The 18044-nt window shown below is 43.8% G+C and overlaps 1 protein-coding gene across 2 annotated transcripts in view; it reads right to left on the bottom strand.

Moving 5' to 3' along the window:
* Window positions 1–97: 97 nt before the first annotated feature.
* Window positions 98–18044, bottom strand: part of poldip2 (polymerase (DNA-directed), delta interacting protein 2) — a 36756-nt gene continuing 18809 nt past the window's right edge. The window contains exons 2-11 of one of the 2 annotated variants that reach the window (XM_074680292.1): window positions 6957–7032; window positions 6223–6320; window positions 6043–6142; window positions 5362–5437; window positions 4883–4990; window positions 4622–4758; window positions 4512–4538; window positions 4290–4415; window positions 3895–3974; window positions 98–2045 (exon numbers count right to left, since the gene is read on the bottom strand). In XM_074680292.1, coding sequence (XP_074536393.1) covers window positions 1931–2045; window positions 3895–3974; window positions 4290–4415; window positions 4512–4538; window positions 4622–4758; window positions 4883–4990; window positions 5362–5437; window positions 6043–6142; window positions 6223–6320; window positions 6957–7032 — 943 coding nt within the window. In that variant the 3' untranslated portion in view covers window positions 98–1930. Of the gene's footprint in view, window positions 2046–3894; window positions 3975–4289; window positions 4416–4511; window positions 4539–4621; window positions 4759–4882; window positions 4991–5361; window positions 5438–6042; window positions 6143–6222; window positions 6321–6956; window positions 7039–18044 lie in introns of both variants that reach the window. The other variant, XM_074680291.1, reaches the window with a different exon arrangement.

Here is an 18044-nt window from a genome sequence, read left to right on the forward strand (position 1 = left end):
TACTAGTGAAGAGATGATCTTTTTGCTTGTGTTATCCTGTAAAAGGGGATAATGAGGATATCTAACAGCTACATACAAAAAACAAGCAGAAAAAATGTTCCTGTGTATTTTTCAAAGGGAATATTTATTAGTTTTGCCTTTAATTACATCTCTATTTACAATTGTATTTCAACCATCTTCAGGTCACTTATCAAAACAAAGAAGTTAGTTTCTCTTCCTCACATCATCGGTGAAACTTTAGGTCTCTCCACACAGAAACTAAAAGGTCAAGCAGTTAGCCTTAACAGAAGACACGGGGCCTGTTTGTGTGCACATGGAGACGATGCAGAGAAGAAGGTAGACGTTGCACAAACACACTTGTCTCATAAAAGCCAAACACTGGCTGCCAACTGCTCAGTTTAATGACTTTGTGGTGTGTTGCGCTTGTTGTTCCAGAAGGACTCAGGCCTTACTTTCTGGCTGTTAAAGCTAACACTTGTAAAAATATTCAGCTCCCCCAGGCTTTATTCCTGCTTTTTATTTCAACCTTTCACAACATTAAAGCACAGTGAATAGAACTGGGATATTTCTGGATGCACTGATATAGAAAAATTGCCAAACATGTCCAAACGCTTCAAGATCCCTTAAAAAATAATCTAAACAAAGCACTAATTTAATATTCTTTAAAGCTTCGGACTGGACAAATGAGTAGAGGCATTAACTCTTGCATGTGGATGTCATAATTTTAAAGGAGTGAGGGTCAAGGTGCAAGTGGCTGTTTTTAGGAGGGGTTTGATTAAACATTTCATTTAAAGCAAATCTAGTTAAAGCTCCTATGAGTTGTTTTCAGTTGGTAAAAAAACTGACTAATGTTAACACTCGTGCCTTTTGTATGGGCCATGAAAGCAAACAAAGACCTCCAGAGAAAAGACATTAGATTTTTTTTAAGTCCATTTCTTCATCGTTATATCTGTAGGGTAACTGCTGCCAGAACAGCATCTTCCAACTATTTTTACCTGCCAAAGATTCATCTTGACCTGCACATACAGCAGAGTGTCATGAGACACCAGTTTATCCACGGAGGGGGGGGGCAAAGCTGACACAACAAAGTTCCTCATTGGAGCTTCAAACTCATTGAGGGTCAGCGAGGATTCTTAAAATTACTGTAATGGATTTTGTTGATGGACATTACAGGATGTGAAAATAATCACAGATCACTCACTTTGGGATTTACTTAAAAAAACAGAGCAGAGCCATTACCTCACATTGTATCGGGGCCAGTGTGTTCTCAATACTTCACTCCAAACACTGCTGAACTACCAGTGTTTCCAAAGCTCCTAGGGGTGAGACCGGAATAAATATGACTGCTGTCTTCTTCACTGTGCTCCAGTGTTGTAAACCTGTAAAAATAAGCTCTTTCTCTCTGTAGCCAGCCCAATATTTCATCTGATCACAGGTGACCCACAGAGGTCTGACTCTGTTGAAGTGTAGTGTTTAAAACAGAAACAGTCCAGGATTAAAGTCATGTTTTCAGAGAGGAGAGCAGCACAAGAGGAGGAATTTATGACATAACATAGCTGTGTCCAGCTGAGGCCTCAGGAAGAGCTCTACATTACACCAACTGGAAAACTAAACATGTCCAGCTTGGTTTGGCATTGCGAACCCCTTCCGCTGTTCCTCCGCCTGACTGCGTGTGTCTTTAAACTCAAAATGACATGAAGATGCACAAACTGACCATCGTTTCTACCCTGCGTGATGTAATCAATGAGCTACTGCTGATGTCTGCACTCTGGAGAAGCTGGGCCTAATGGGAGACAATCTGGACTCCCTCTGCAGACCCTGACTGACACTGAGGCAATGTTACAAAGGGAGGATGACTCTAGAAGATCCAGATGGGACCAGGACTGAAAGGGTGTCCTAGTCAATGCAGGTGGGAAGCGCCTACTGGCAGTTAGAATGTGTAGCCAGCAGGGGGCGCTTTGTCATCTTTGTTGCTCTCCAGGGAGAAAGGGGGAATGCGCACATCAAAGTGGGAGCCGTCGGTCCTTTCAATACGAAACGTCCCCCTGAAAGGAAAAAACCCAGGAAGTCAAAAATGAGATGTTCCTGAAGACAACAAAGACTGAAACACGTCTTAATGCCAAAGGTAAAAAAACAACAACCAAACAAACAGGTGGGTCTAATATGAGCTGTTCAGCGAATATGAAATAATCCATGGTTAGTTTTATTCATTTTGTTCATTCACAGGAACAGTGCATATAACAAACATTTCTGTAAATATGTCAGTCAGTCTAAAGAGACCCTGTTCAAAGACCCTGAGCAGGTCTCTGAACAGGCCACTTGTCCTGACTGCTGCCACAAAGAGACAAAATACAATTACCTCATAAACCACAAAGACTCAAACACTACAAACAGATGTCCTAATACCGTATTTTCCGCACCACAAGGTGCACCTAAAAGCCTTCAGTTTTCTCAAAAGTCGACAGTGCGCCTTATAATCTGATGCGCCTTATATATGGATCGATATTGATTACGTACTACCTGCACTATAAGGCGCACCTAAAAGCCTTTAGCTTTCTCAAAAGCCGACAGTGCCCCTTATAATCCAATGTGCCTTATATATGGAGCGATATTGATTAATCATGGCTACTGTAGTCAGGGGGCGTCGTCGGAGTAACAGCGGTAAGCAGTAGAACCTGTAAAGAGGAATTCTGCTAAGTGCTAACATTAGCTCACAGGCTGGCCCGAGCTTCTTCTCTTGTTTATTGTTAGAGCAATATAGCGCCCCCAAAGGCCTGGCATTTGAACTGATCTCTAGAAACGGCTTTTGTGGACGGCAGAAACGGCTTCGTCTTTACAGCGCGCTTTTTTTGAAAACGGCACAGAAAATAGTTGGATAGGAAAATGTGCAGCTCTGTGTAGATGTAGCCTGAATTTGACTGACTTATTGACTGTTTTGTTGACATTCCCTTTAGCACAGCTCCATCTAGTGGATGCATAACGCAACCCTAGCCACTACTATAGCTTATTCTATGCGCCTTATAATGCGGTGCGCCCTATGGATGAAAACAGTTTTCAAATAGGCCATTCATTGAAGGTGCGCCCTATATTCCGAAGCGCCTTGTAGAGCGGAAAATACGGTAAACACAAAATTAGGTGAGTCCAAAATAACATGTCTGTCTAAAATAAAACACAACCGATGAAAAAGAAATTTCAGTCTGGATCGCTCTCGTCATAGGTTGATCCATTTATTGCCTAATGAATACAGTTAGAATTTGCAAGCTTTCCAGGGAGTGCATAGCAAACCCTCCATACGTACATACAGATTAAAATGATAGATACAGATCAATAGGATACATACAGAGTCTTAATAGGAGGAGGCTGGGGTGGAGGAGGAATTATTTAGACAGCTGTAGCAGCTGGGTAGTAAAAAGGTCGCAGGAGTGAAGATGTGATTTAAATACACCGCCTTATGGTTAGGCACACGCTGTGATTGGTTGAGAGGGGTTAGTGATTGAACATCAGCCTGTCAGCTGATCACCGCTGGGACGCTATGACGTCCATGTCCTGCATGAACTTACGCTAACTTTATTTATATGAAATATCCCCCCAGGGACGCACAGATAAAAATGGGGTCACTACGTTAATGTCCCTTTAAAAATATATAAACCATGAAACAAACCCCTAAAAAAATAACAATGACATGGTTTCAGATGAAAAAGCCCCCAGAATGTAAACAATAGATGCAGAAACACGAACCCCCTTAAAAATAAGGATAACATCAGTACAACATGAAATACCTCCAAAAACATGTGAACAAGGGGAGCACTGTGAAAAGCAGAATTCATCCCATAATATGTCATGAAGCAATAAAATCAAAGTGCTTGTTTTACAGAAAAAGGAAGCTGTACCTACCACATGTGTCCGCTGGGGGCTTGTAGACTGACGTGGCTGCTGTACTGAAAGGCAGGCTGCTCTTTAGACAGCACTGGCTCCTGTCAGGGAACACAAACACATGTTTGACATGACAAAGATGAACACTACAATCACTGCAAACACTAAATGTGTTTAAATGTTAAAATATTTCATAGTTATTGCTGAGATTCATCTGTTGATGTAATGCTGGTAACTCTGAAGTCAGTATTTGAGGTTGAGGCAGGTTTAAACGCTCCTGTGAGGAGCTCTCAGGCCGTTATGAAACTGAGGCCTCACTATTTGTCAGGTTTTGTTGCCGTGGTGATAAAACAGGCATCAATACAATACAACAAACAGTCGTTGTGAAGATAAAGTCCCTGCTGCTTTGTACCCACCCGGCCTACGACCCCTCGTCCCCTGACCGTCTCAAGGGTCCCCGACAGGCTGAAGATCCTCCAGTGTCGCTCTCTGAGCTGCACCACCTCGTTGCCCATGTTCTCCAGACGGATACAGTATCTCCACTGCAGAACAGAACCAGCACACAGATGTGTTTTAATAGAGAGCACTCACTGGCACTGATGCTGCTTGTCACAGAAAAGAGAAGGATTTCCGCTCACCCAGTAAACATGAGAGTTCTGAGCCTCCTGAGAACAAGAAAGGACTTCAGTCAGACTTTAAAATCAACCACTCCTCTGTTTATTTATGTCAGAGTCGGCCTGCTCTTTACCCTCATGCCCATGTAGAAAGGGATGACAGTGACGCGGATGTTCTCCGTGGTCTCCCTGTGGACATCTGAGAGCTCCAGCCAGGGGTGGTTCTTCTCCTGCCATGCCTTCAGGGTGTCTCTAGCTGTGAAGGGAGGAGCTACAGAGGACACATATTTAAACCCTGTTATATTGTAGCTACATTCACTGAAAAAAGGCTAGCTGAGGCATAAAGCAGAATGAAATTGAGGCTAAAGCTGTGAAAGTGGTGGGTCAGTGATTACATTTGGCAGGGTTGTACATGAGGAAGCGTTCAAACAGCTCGTGCTGGATGGGGGCCTGCTCTGTAGAGTTATAGGGCAGGATGTCTTCATGGCTCACGTAATCCAGACCTGAAGAAAAAGCACAGACACACAAATGAAGAAGGAAAATCACTCTACCTGACATTTCACACAAACAGCAGGAGGAGCCTGTAACAGACAGCTGACTGTGTCTGTTGTGGGCTAGATCCCAGGAAGGTGAAACTGTTTTCATGCTCTTATATAAAGACAGAGCTCCTCTGAATGACTCTTTAGATGGTTTACTCCACACTGACGCCCCTAAACATGGCACATCAGGGTGGCAGTGGTTCAACATTAAATGGAGCAGCCCTAATCAGTTTACCCTCAGCAGAACGGGGTTATTATCTATCTTTCCAATGAACCTTCACTCAGAACAGTCAAACATTAGATCTGTCAGTGAAGTGTGCACGTGGCGGGTGTACCTGGAATGGCGTACAGAGCTCTGCTGTCATCATGGTTGGCCAGAAACGTCACTGCTTCTGTCTGAGACCTCTGAGACTGTTGAACACAAACAGGTTATTCTTTATCCTGCCATTAAGACACAGCTGTTTAAATACTTGATTCTGATTGGTCTACACCTCTCGAAATTGTGGCTATGGACTGAGGTCCAAACAGAAAAGTAAGAGAGATCAGAGAAGTCAGGGGCTCAGGTAAGAGCTTGAGCAGGTGTTAATTTGTGAGGTTGATCCAGAATTATTGACACCTGTTTCAAAATAAAAGCCCCCTCTGTGAGTTTTTTTCTGGTTTGTTGATGAGAGCAGTGATATTTGAAGGGTTAGTTTCAGAGGCTTTTTTAATCTTGCTGAAATTATTATTATTATATTATTATTAAATTATTATTATTATTATTATATTATTATATTATTATATTATTAGTCGACATAAAACCAGCAGAATAAAAGTTAAATGACAATAAACTCTGCCGTTCAGACACTCCATTAGTGTTCAGGCACTGATCTTAAAATGATCCATTGCTCTCTAGTTTTTACAAAAAAATCCTCTGACTGTACTCATCTGTCTGAAATCTTTCTTAAGGCATTAAGCATTAAAGCAAGATAAGTTAACAGTTTTTGGTCCAGAGGTGGACGTGGAGAAAAACTCACTATGTGGGGGCAGTCTCTGGTGTCGATCAGGACCTGGTAGTAGGTATGAGTCTTTCCCTTCACCTCTTTGGAACCATGAGCTCCAGGAGGCTCTGGTTTGCTGAAAGCAGAAAGAGTTCAATGATTGTATCGACACACCGTGAAGAGTCGGACTTCCTGCAGAGAGATGTGGACGTTTACCTGTCAGACATGGGAGGGGTGATGTCTCTGTCATAGAGTCGGGCGTGCCAGGGGAACAAGACAATGCCTCTGTAGCCGAACACACTGTGGAGAAACAGCTGAGGAGGGAACCACGACCAGTGTTAGATGACAAGATGTGTTTAGTGAGACAGACAGAAAATATGTGGCAATTCAAAGCTAATGCTGAACTAGAGTTAGAGGCTGATTTATGACAGATTAAAAACAGACCGCAACAATAAAACACAGACTAGAGTTCACTTAACTTTTGCTCTTACACAATTTCAAGGGTGCATTTAAAAATCAACACCCAATCAAACATTTAGACCCCATTTACACGACAACGTTTCATCTGAAAATGCTGAAACGCAGTGAAAAAAATCAGTTTTACACGGAAACGCAGAGGAACTGAAAAACGCTGTAATAAGCATGCCAAGCCTGTAGTAAGCGCTATAACTGTCTTATCCAGGAGCCGCTTTTGGGAGATCTCCAATGAAGTAGAGTTGAGCGGATCATATGGAAAACGCTGGCTTACTGTTGACACGGCAATGGTGTCAGCAGCGTTTCAGAAGAATCCCACTCTGGAGGCCGTTTTCAAAAGTTTGCGATTTAGGTTGGCTGAAATGCGGAGCTGAAATACAACAAAACTTTTGTGTTTCACCCTAAAGCCGTTGTTGTGTTAACAGCCCCTTAGTCTCCAGTATATGTTAATGTTTAAGTGTGTGTGTGTATCTCACCTGTCCTGTTTCATATTTTCCGTGTTGCTTCACAGCCTCAAACACTCCCACTGTCTCAAGAATCTTCCCTTCAGGCCTGTTCCTGCCAAAAACAGGCAACACAGTTAGAGTGCTCTGAACCTGTGCAGCTCAGTATGTTTGATCAGTCCACTCTGAGCTTTATTAGTGCCAAATAACGAGAAGGAAATAAAACAGACACATTTTGACAGATAGACTGAACCATTAAGGACCCAAGAGGCTGCTGAAGGAACTCACTGAGAATAAAAGCTGGAAGTGAAAAATAGGATTACAGTTTGACAGTCAGACCTGTAAACAAATCATGTGATCTGACTTTAAAAACATCATGTATGTTCAAACACATCCACACACACACACACACACAGGCTATAAGTAGAGCCTCAGCAGCTGTAAAAGAAAGCTTTAGGATTTTCTCCCTATAGAGAAGATTTACAGCCCAATCCAACAGGAGGGACAATCCTTAATCTTAATCACAACTTTGATAAGATTGAATAAAACACCTCTACTTGTCAGATGTCAACAAATAGGAACATTATTCAACCTAATCTCTGCTCCCTCACACACGCGCACACACACGCGCACGCACGCACGCGCACACATACACACACACACACACACACACACACACACACACACACACACACACACACACACACACACACTTATAGGAAATATTAGCAGCAACAACAACAGCTGGTCACTCCAAATAAATAACACTCAAACTCGTGTGCTCCCTGCAAACCTAATCTTTACAACAGGGATGGAGAGAGGGGATTACTGGAGGTGGGTATATGGAGAGAGAGGATTAAATATGGCACAGGAGGTTGGCTCAGGTTATTTTTTTTTATCAGGAACAGGAATAATCTCTGGAGCAGAAACATATATAGATACAGACCGACCTGGACTTGTTGAGCTTGGTATCAGCCTCTCAGCTTCAGTTTCTGTATCACAGACATGCTGTAGTAAAATGTTTTCCTGTCCAGTATTAGCCTTAGCTGCTCTTTAACACATTTTCATCTAGGGATGGGTACCTTTCACATTTGACACGATACCATACCAATGCTCGGTACCTGGCAATCGGTATCGGTACTCAACAGTGCCAATTTCTGGTACTTTTTGTGTTTATGTGCCACGGCGTTACCATGGCAGCATTCACAATGGCTGCAGCTAACTGCTCTCCCAACCAGTGCATTACAAACAGACCATCAGGCTGTTTTATAACCAGATATAACTGTGCGTTCACACCAAAAGAGGCAAAAGAGGCAAAAGTGGCAAGCATGCCCGAGGAAGCAGACAGCGGCCAAAGCGGCTAAATATTTTAGCCGCCGTGGCCACTCCTCACGTGACTGACAATCGCGCTTGTCATTTAAAGGAGCTGCACAGTGGACTTCTTCACGGCGGCAGCTGCTTGCTGTTGTTCAACTTCAGTTTAAAGCATGAACATAATCTAAAATCACCAACTTTTTACAGTCTATGATCACCATCTAATCAGTCACGAGCGGATTGACAGGCAGGAAGCAGTTTACAAAGGAGATGATATTGATATATCCACGACATCAAACTTAAACAGTTTTGAAATATACAAAAATTATGTGGTGTGTGTGTGTGTGTGTTCTATAATCCTAAAGAAAAACCCAGGAACTGGACTCAATGTTAATCTTTTAATCAATAAATTAAACCCCTTCGCAACCTGTGCGTATTTCCCGTTCCAAAATAAATCACAACCAAAATAAAACAATAATCTCAATGTTTATAAAACCAAAATCATGAAAAAGTTCCCAACTAACGAAAAATTACAAGCTGTCCTTCTTCACACTATTTTACACGGTCCTTTAATCCTGTTTTTCCGGTCCTCTTAAGTCCGTAACACAAAACGACGTTGATCCACAAGAAACGGAAGACAAATCCTCAAGGAAGAAAAAAGGTGGCCCAAAACATGCATGTGAAAACCAGGTTACCGGCGTCCGTTCAGATCCTGGCGCACAGTCGAGTACTAAGCCATCCACAGAGTGCTTACGCAGCTACAGAAGCAACCACACAAACCACCGCTTCCAAGCATTTTTCTCTCGAATGCACAATCCCTTGCCAACAAAATGGATGAACTGAGGCTCCAGGTTGTAGTTAACAACATCGTTAAGGACAGCTCCATTATTCTGATGACGGAATCTTGGCTAAACTCATCCATACCGGACTCAGCTACAGAGCCCATCGACAGGATAGAGCGAAGGATTCCAGAAAGTAGTGTAGTACTAGGGGAGGGTGTGTGTGTTTGCACTAGGGCTGCACAATTATTGCAATCGCAATCACAATCGCAATCACAATCGCAATCGCAATGTCAGCACATGCAATTACGTAATCGCAAAAGAGGTTATCGCAATCGCAATCGCAATGTCAGCACTTGCAATTCAGATTTTTCTCCATGATAACCAAGCAAGTCTGTAGACTCATCATGACACAACTTTTTTTATTAAATAGCAAGCACAATCGCAATCGCAATATTGTCCACCTAATCGCAAATCGCACCTTTTCCCCAAATCGTGCAGCTCTAGTTTGCACATAAACAACAACTGGTGTACTGACGCGATGACTGTGGACAGTCACTGCTCCGGGGGCCTGGTATACGTGACTGTTAAATGCAGGACCTTCAACCTTCCCCGGGAGTTAACAGCAGTGTTTGTGACTGTTGTTTACATCCCACCCAGCATTGGCATCGGCCAATGCTAGCGCAGCTAACGTACTACTCCACAGCAGCATTAGCAAGCAGCAGAGTAGACACCCCGAAGCAGCACACATCATAGCAGGGAACTTCAATCATGTGGACATTAAAACAGTGCTTGCCAAGTTTCATGAGCACATCAAGTGTGCCACCAGAGGAGCAAAGACACTGGACAAGGTGTACTCCAACATCAAGCTGGGCTACAAGGCTAAACAGCTAGCACACGTGGGCCAGTCGGACCACATGTCCCTGCTCATGATCCCTGCATGCACCCCCCTTCGGAAAACTGCCCCTAGCACCAGAAGGAGGATCACAACCTGGCCCAATGATGCCTCTGAGCAGCTACAGGACTGCTTTAAGGGGGCGAACTAGGACATTCTTGAACACCCAGACCTGGAGGTGTCCACTGTGACGTTGTCTGTGCTACATCAAAAACAACATTACAGTGGAAAAGACTATCCGGGTGTGCCCTAACAGAAAGCCCTAGATGACACACAGGGTCCAGCAGCTGCTTAAAGACAGAAACACTGCCTTCAGGGCTGGTGACAGCCCTCATACAGTGCAGCCAGAGCCAACCTGAAGAGGGGCATCAGAGAGGCCAAGAGAGACTATAGGAGGAGGATCGAGGACCACCTGGAGAGTAACAACAACAGACAGGTGTGGCAGGGGGTTCAGCATCTCACAAACTACAGGGCCAACACTGGTGCTGCTGAGGGAGGAGCCTCACTGGCAGAGGAGCTGAATAGCTTCTTTGCCCGCTTCGAGACAAGATCTCCAGAGGCAGCTACACCACACTCACACCCTGTGGTCCAGAGCAGCTCCAGCCTCACACTGGAGGAGCACGCTGCGAGGCGCACGCTGCGAGGCGCACGCTGCAGGCGGTCAACCCATGGGAGGCGGCTGGACCCGACGGTGTTCCTGGGCGGGTGCTGAAGGACTGCGCTGACCAGCTGGGCTGGAGTGTTCACCAGAATCTTCAACTGGTCCCTGTCCCAATCCATGGTTCCACCGAGCCTGAAGTCCTCCACCATCGTCCCCCTGCCAAAGAAGCAACACATCTCCAGCCTCAATGACTACCGGCCAGTAGCTCTCACTCCAGTGGTGATGAAGTGCTTTGAGAACATCACCTCACTCCTCCTCAAGAGTCGACCCCCACCAGTTTGCCTACATGTCCAACAGATCAACAGAGGATGCTGTAGCCACAGCGCTCCACGTGTCACTGTCGCACCTGGAGCAGCAGGGGACCTACATGCAGATGCTCTTTGTGTACTACAGCTCTGCGTTAAACCATCCTTTCTCTCAAACTTGTGGGTAAACTGGGAGACCTTGGACTTCCACACTCCATCTGTATGTGGATCTACAGCTTCCTGTCGGACTGCAGGCAGAGGGTGAGGGTAGGAGACCACCCATCCAGGTTTGTCACCCTCAGCATCAGCTCCCACCCAGGGCTGCGTGCTGAGCCCTCTGCTCTACACTCTCTACACATCGGACTGTACCTCTGCACACCCCAGTAACACCATCATCAAGTTTGCAGACAACGCCACAGTAGTGGGGCTCATCTCTGGGGGGGGATGAGTCTGCATACAGGGCTGAGGTGGAGCAGCTGACTGGGTGGTGCAGAGATAACAACCTGCTCCTCAACACAGCTAAGACCAAGGAGCTGATCATTGACTTTCGGAGGACTAAAACAGACATTCCACCCCTACACATCAACGGGGAATATCTGGAGAGGGTAGAGGACTTTCCGCTCTCTGGGAGTCCACTTAGAGAAGGACCTGATCTGGACAGTGAACACCTCTGAACTACTAAAGAAGGCACAGCAGAGACTGCACTTCCTGAGGGTGCTCAGGAAGAACAACATCCCCTACTTGTGAGAGACTGCTTGTGTCTTTCTACAGGTGCACCATCGAGAGCATCCTGGTGAACTGTCTGTGTGTGTGGTCCACCAGCTGCACAGTGGCTCAGAGGGCGTCAATACAAAGGATTATCAACACAGCCAAAAACATCACAGACTGCCCTCTCCTCACGCTGGAAGAACTGTCTCCGAAAGGCGGGAAAAATGACCCAGGACCCCTCTCACCCCTGACACCACGTTTAATCTGTTACCGTCAGGCAGGCGATACAGGTCAATCACCACAAGAACAAACCAGTTCAGAGACAGTTTCTATCTAACAGCAGTAAGGGTCTTGAACAAAGGCTAAAATCACATCCTCATTTGTCGTCAAATAATTACAATATAACAATTACCTCTATGTCATCAATGCACCTGAACATGGCAGCTATTTTGCACTTTGAACTGTTTTGCACTGACTGAAGGGCTTTTGCAATTTCGTTATACTTGTTGCAATGACAAAGTTCTATTCTATTCTATTCTATTCTATTCTATTCTATATAAAATATCATTTTTTTAGATTAAAATGATTCTTTTTTTAATGTAATAGATTAATTCTTCAGTATAAAACCATTTCATGCTGTGTTCATGTTCAGTAGGTGTGCACGATAACTATCGTATCGATGGTTATCGAGCCGATGACGGGAAATTATTACGTCATTCCTATCGGTCCGATATTACGGCGGCTAGCCCTGATAACGTGTATCTTTGTCAGCGTGGCGGTGCCCCGCTCCCACTGCAAGACATGAACGGCCTGCGATGAGTGATGCGTTCAAGCGGCGTCGGCATAGAAAAAAAAAAGGCTTCCTGACTGGGAAAATTTAAGAGTTCCCCCCGTGTCGCAACAGACTGTTAACTGGGTCATATTGTGATAGTTACATACTTCAATTAGGATCCGCAGTATTTTTTTTCACACGTTACACATAAAAAATACAAATATAAACTCAAAAAGGCCAAAAGACGGACTAGCAAACGTTGGAACCGTGATTTTCTTTTACACCCTAAATGCATTACAACACAGCACGCCATGTTGACGCTTCAAAACAGAAACATGGAGTCGACTGTGTGGGACTACTTTAAAGTTTCTGAAGAAGACAGTTAGTCCAGGAAAGTTCCATGAGGAGGAAAGGGGAGCAGCTTCAATACTTAAAATCTAATCAGTCAGCTGAAAAGTAACCATGGTTTTGAAAGCATGAGGACACCCAGGATGCCAAAGACGCTAATAATGTCAAGCCAACCGCAACGAAGCCGCTGGGACTTTAACACTTTTGAAAAATCCAAGAAATTTGCCGGACATGACCCACGGGCTAAGGTAATTTAAGAATTGATAAGAATACAGTTTCAGGTCATAACATGTGCCATCTTTATAAGTATTAAAGGGACAGTTCAGTTTTCTTTATGTGGGGTTGTATGAGCTCTATGTGACCACTAAGGGCATTAGATACAGTAGAAAGTTGTCTCCTCTCCTTCAGTAAGACACAGACTGTAATCGCTGTTGACCAGGAAATAGGCGCTAACAGGGAAATACCGTACCAGATTCAAAGGCTATTTTCTCTGCCTACAAGCACTAAAATCAAAACGTAATACCACAGTTCAAGAGTACGCTTGTGAGGCAGCGTAGGAAATTCAAAATGAGTGACTATGACAGCGACGATGAAGTTCCATTCACTTTGGAACCAAAAGGATACCTGTATAAACCGGAGTACACAGAAGAGCTGCTACAGATGGCGACTGAAAGGAATACAGAGGAAACATCCATGGACAGTGGACATCAAGATGCTGAGTGTTTCTGCTGCCACGACTGCTGTTGTTGTTGCTGTTACAGGACACTCCAGAATTCAGAAGAGCAGGAAAATCTGTGTGATGAGTTATACAGACAGCTTGACAGCCAGCAATATCCTCTAACTCAGGCCCTGTTTACATGACGCCGAAAACGGTCGATTCCGCAAACATTTCGTTGCGTTTTGGCCTTCCGTTTAGACGAGACCACGTTGTGTTTTCAGTGAAAACGCAAACTTTTGAAAACGTTCCCCAGAGTGGAAAGATCTTAATCTGCTCCTCCATCCAGCTTCGTGTAAACACAGAGCGGAGCGTCTCAGGGTGAAACGCTGACGTCACCCCATGCGCACTCGCAGTTTCAGGTGAAGGCTCCGCGCTCAGCCACATTTCCAGTTGAGCCAGTAGGTGGCGGTAATACGCGTTATGGTTGGATTGCCGACCGTCTCACACGGCAGAAAAAGAAAGAACAGAAGAGGAGACTTCTCCTCCCGGGAGTCGTATGAACGCGGATCGTTTTCACGCCGTCCTCATGTAAACGCAGGTGGCTTTTGAAAACGCAAAGGAAGAATCGTTGCGGGAGTGTAAACGGGGCCTCAGACAAATCCTGAAGAGTGTCTGTAACCAAGTTCCACTCGTGGCAGCAGTAACACTCAGCATCCGTGGGCATTGCGTCACAGCTCAGACATTTACACCACTGAGTATTTCCGACTCTATCTTGATGTCCAGTGTCCGTGGATGTTTCCTCTGTATTCCTTTCAGTCGCCATCTGTAGCAGCTCTTCTTCTGTGTACTCCGGTTCATACAGGTATCCTTTTGGTTCCAAAGTGAATGGAACTTCATTGTCGCTGTCATATTTTGAATTTCCTAAGCTGCCTCACAATCCTTAGAGTACAAACAAAAGAATTACGATACTTGATCAAACTTACACGAGGCTACAATCGGCGCCTGAAGCATAGCTTGTTAACATTCCCTACAGCTGAAAGAAGGAGGGGGGACAGAGCGCACTAGCGCTGCGCGGAAGGATACATGACCAGTTAGTTAGGTCCGGATAAATTTTTATATATCCAAAGACTTAACGCACCTAAAAATTATTTCATGTAGCGTACTCTTAAACTGTGGTATTACTTTTTGATTTTAGTTCTTGTAAGCAGAGAAAATAACCTTTGAATATGGTACGGTATTTCCCTGTTAGCGCCTATTTCCTCGTCACCAGAGATTACAGTCCGTGTCTTACTGAGGGAGAGGAGACAACTTTCTACTGTATCTAATGTCCTTAGTGGTCACATAGAGCTCATACAACCCCACTTCAAAAAAACTGAACTGTCCCTTTAAAGCTCATAGCTTATCCTCTCCATCTCTCTCTGTAGCTGTGTTTCCATTACACCTTTTCGCAAAATAGAAGCAATATTTCTGAAGTTTCTATAAAGTATAATTGCGCCTCGTCGGTGTTTCAATTACGACTAGAATCACACACAACTTGAGTAAAGTAAGGCTGTCCAGACACTGCATTGTAGCAGAAAAAAAGTGAACCTCATTTACTGTAGTGAAAAGATACTCATTTGAATCGAACCAGAAGCCAGAGCCCTTCTAGATAGATAGATAGATAGATAGATAGATAGATAGATAGATAGATAGATAGATAGATAGATAGATAGATAGATAGATAGATAGGAACTTCATTAATCCCTCGGGAAGGTTACCCCAGGAAATTCAGATTCCAGCTGCAGTTGCATCAAAGAATAGAACCAGCACACAAGTAGAAAAAAATTATATAGGATACAAACTCAAGTTATATACAAGCACTATACTGTACACAGTAGCTGCAATTATAATAGTACTTTGGTTTTGTTTATAGAATTCATGTCATGATCTTAGGTTAATATATAAATCTTTGAGAGTGTGTGTTATGGGTTATCAGTATCGGTACCGGCCTGTAGAAGCTGAAAGTTATCGGTTATCAGTATCGGTTCAAGAAAAAAGTTATCGCGCATCCCTAAGGGAAATGTTTGTCTTTTTCTGAAGAACAATTATAGAAAAAGAAAATGTATAAAGCGTTTTAAGTTCTTCACTGAGATGACAAACATTTTAAACCCAAACATGAAGAAAAATAAAACATTTCCAAAACAGAGTGCCTGTTCCTAATGTTGTATACAAAATCAGTGTTTGCCCGAGGTCTTGCCTGTTTTTGCTGTAAAGGTTTATCATTTTTATCTGGGCTTAAAACTGCTTTAAATTAATGACATTGGCTGATGCACATTTATGTAGAATACATTTTTACATTAGAATCATTGCTGAATACAGGGCTATATACTAACTTTTTACAGGTAGCGTACCAGCACATGGTTTGATCGCACCATTTATTCATTCATTAATATATTTATTCATTTATTTGTTCATTTATTCATTTATTTATTCATTTGTTTATTTATGTGTAGAAACTCTAGCTATGATTTTGCTAAATATTTTACTGTAAATTAGAGCTGAAACAATACCTCGAATAACTCGAGGTACTCGAGTACAAAAAATGCTTGAGGGATTTTCTCCGCCTCGAAGAATTGTTAATTTTTTTAAAAAGATCAAAGAGTGGTATTTCAAATAAAGCTGACGCTATATATAGAGAGTTTTCATACTTTTCAAGTTACCTCTTTTTCAAAATAGTGACTACCAACAAATCTAGCTTCTTTTCTGGAGTTTGGAGACTGATATGAAAGCATATATTGATCTGCATCAGCTACTTGTCAACGAGCCGCACGTGCTGAGCCCCTCCCCTACCCAAAATCACTCACTCATCACAGAGGGACGTCTCGCTTTCTGAACTGTTTTCATGCACTCTTCACAGTCCATTTTAATTGATCAGTGTGATTCACTTCTCTTTGGCACCTTAGGAGAGGTGAGCTTAGCGCGGTCCACTTCAAACACGTTCACAAACACGGATACTCCATATGATCAATGGCATACGATCGCTGTGACCGCTTCCCTCAACAGTCATTTTAAACAATAGCGGGGGTATCAGAGGGCTGTGTCACACCTAAACGACTTAATATGAGCCTAAAAGTCACTGAAGTTGTAGCAGTGTTCTCTGCGTCTCATGGTGCAGGCGGGTAAGGTATGGCACTGCTTGGATGGCCAGTGTGACTGCGCAGGAGACAGCGTATAAATGAATAGTGCAGGAGGATCGATATTTTAACATCTCATAAAGAGTCGACCAAACAAAGTTTATTTGTAGCTGTAAACACATTAACAGGTTGCAGTGTTTCCCCTACTTTCCGCCTCCCCGAATGTCGAGTTAATTTTATTTTCCATACAGCGCCAGATCACAGCAGAAGTGATTTAGAGTTCCCTCTCTCATGAATCAAGTCCATACCTTGTTTTTTAATCTAACAGATAGAATAACCTTATGTTACTTATCTAATTTCATGACGGGATGTCACTTCTTCATCGTTGGGTTCATATTTCTCCTCGTGGAACTTCACAGTGCGTGAAAGAGCGCGTGATCTTTAACGCACGGCGAAGTTCTGCTCCAACGCGTTCACAGACAGAACACATGCACGCATTAACACACAGACAAGCTCAGTCTCTATAAAGGACAAATAAGGCCCCGTTTACATGACGCCGAAAACGGTCGATTCCGCAAACATTTCGTTGCGTTTTGGCCTTCCGTTTAGACGAGACCACGTTGCGTTTTCAGTGAAAACGCAAACTTTTGAAAACGCTCCCCAGAGTGGAAAGATCTGAATCCGCTCCTCCATCCAGCTTCGTGTAAACACAGAGCGGAGCGTCTCAGGGTGAAACGCTGACGTCACCGCATGCGCACTCGCAGTTTTAGGTGAAGGCTCCGCGCTCAGCCACATTTCCAGTTGAGCCAGTAGTTGGCGGTAATGCGCGTCATGGTTGGATTGCCGACCGTGTCACACAACAAAACGGCAGAAAAAGAAAAAACAGAAGAGGAGACTTCCCCTCCTGGAGTCGTATGAACGCGGATCGTTTTCACGCCGTCGTCATGTAAACGCGGGTGGCTTTTGAAAACGCAAAGGAAGAATCGTTGCGGGAGTCTCCGTGTAAACGGGGCCTAAACCACACCACCACAAGAAACATCTCCAATGCTTTCTCCGTGAAGAGGCCACACTCGTTCTCCTGCGCTCGCGCCCCCCATCCCCCGCTGCCGTAACGTGGCCAACCCCCCCAAACTGTTAACCCAGGGGAAACACTAGTGTGATATTATACGCTTTCTGTCCCTCACACGATGTTATTCCTCTCTCCTTCAGTGTCCACAACCGTTACATACAAATGACTTGTTATGCAAATTAGTTGATTACTGATTTAGTGCTGTAGATAATCTACAAAATACAGCACTGAAGAGTGAAGAAGATTAAAAAACAAAAACATAATAGAGCTAACTGGGCAGGTGTCAGGGGTAGAAGGGTACAAATATCAAGTAGTAATGGAGCTATATGTGCTCCAATACAGCAGGGATAATCATTTTAGTCTGAACACTGCAAAGACTTAAAATCTTTCAAGAATGTCTCATTCCTAGTTACAATGTCACATATGTAGTCAGAATTTAAAATTCATCACCCAAAGTGACTTGATTTTACACTTGCTTGAAACAAATTTCCATTTGAAAAATAATTGCTGTTTAGGTACGCGAAAATGCGTTTTATCCGAGTACTCAAGTACTCAATGT

Source organism: Halichoeres trimaculatus, unplaced genomic scaffold, assembly GCF_033239565.1.
Source record: "Halichoeres trimaculatus isolate MK-OKI-2021-1 unplaced genomic scaffold, fHalTri1.1 fHalTri1_scaffold_9, whole genome shotgun sequence".
Lineage (NCBI taxonomy): Eukaryota > Metazoa > Chordata > Actinopteri > Labriformes > Labridae > Halichoeres > Halichoeres trimaculatus.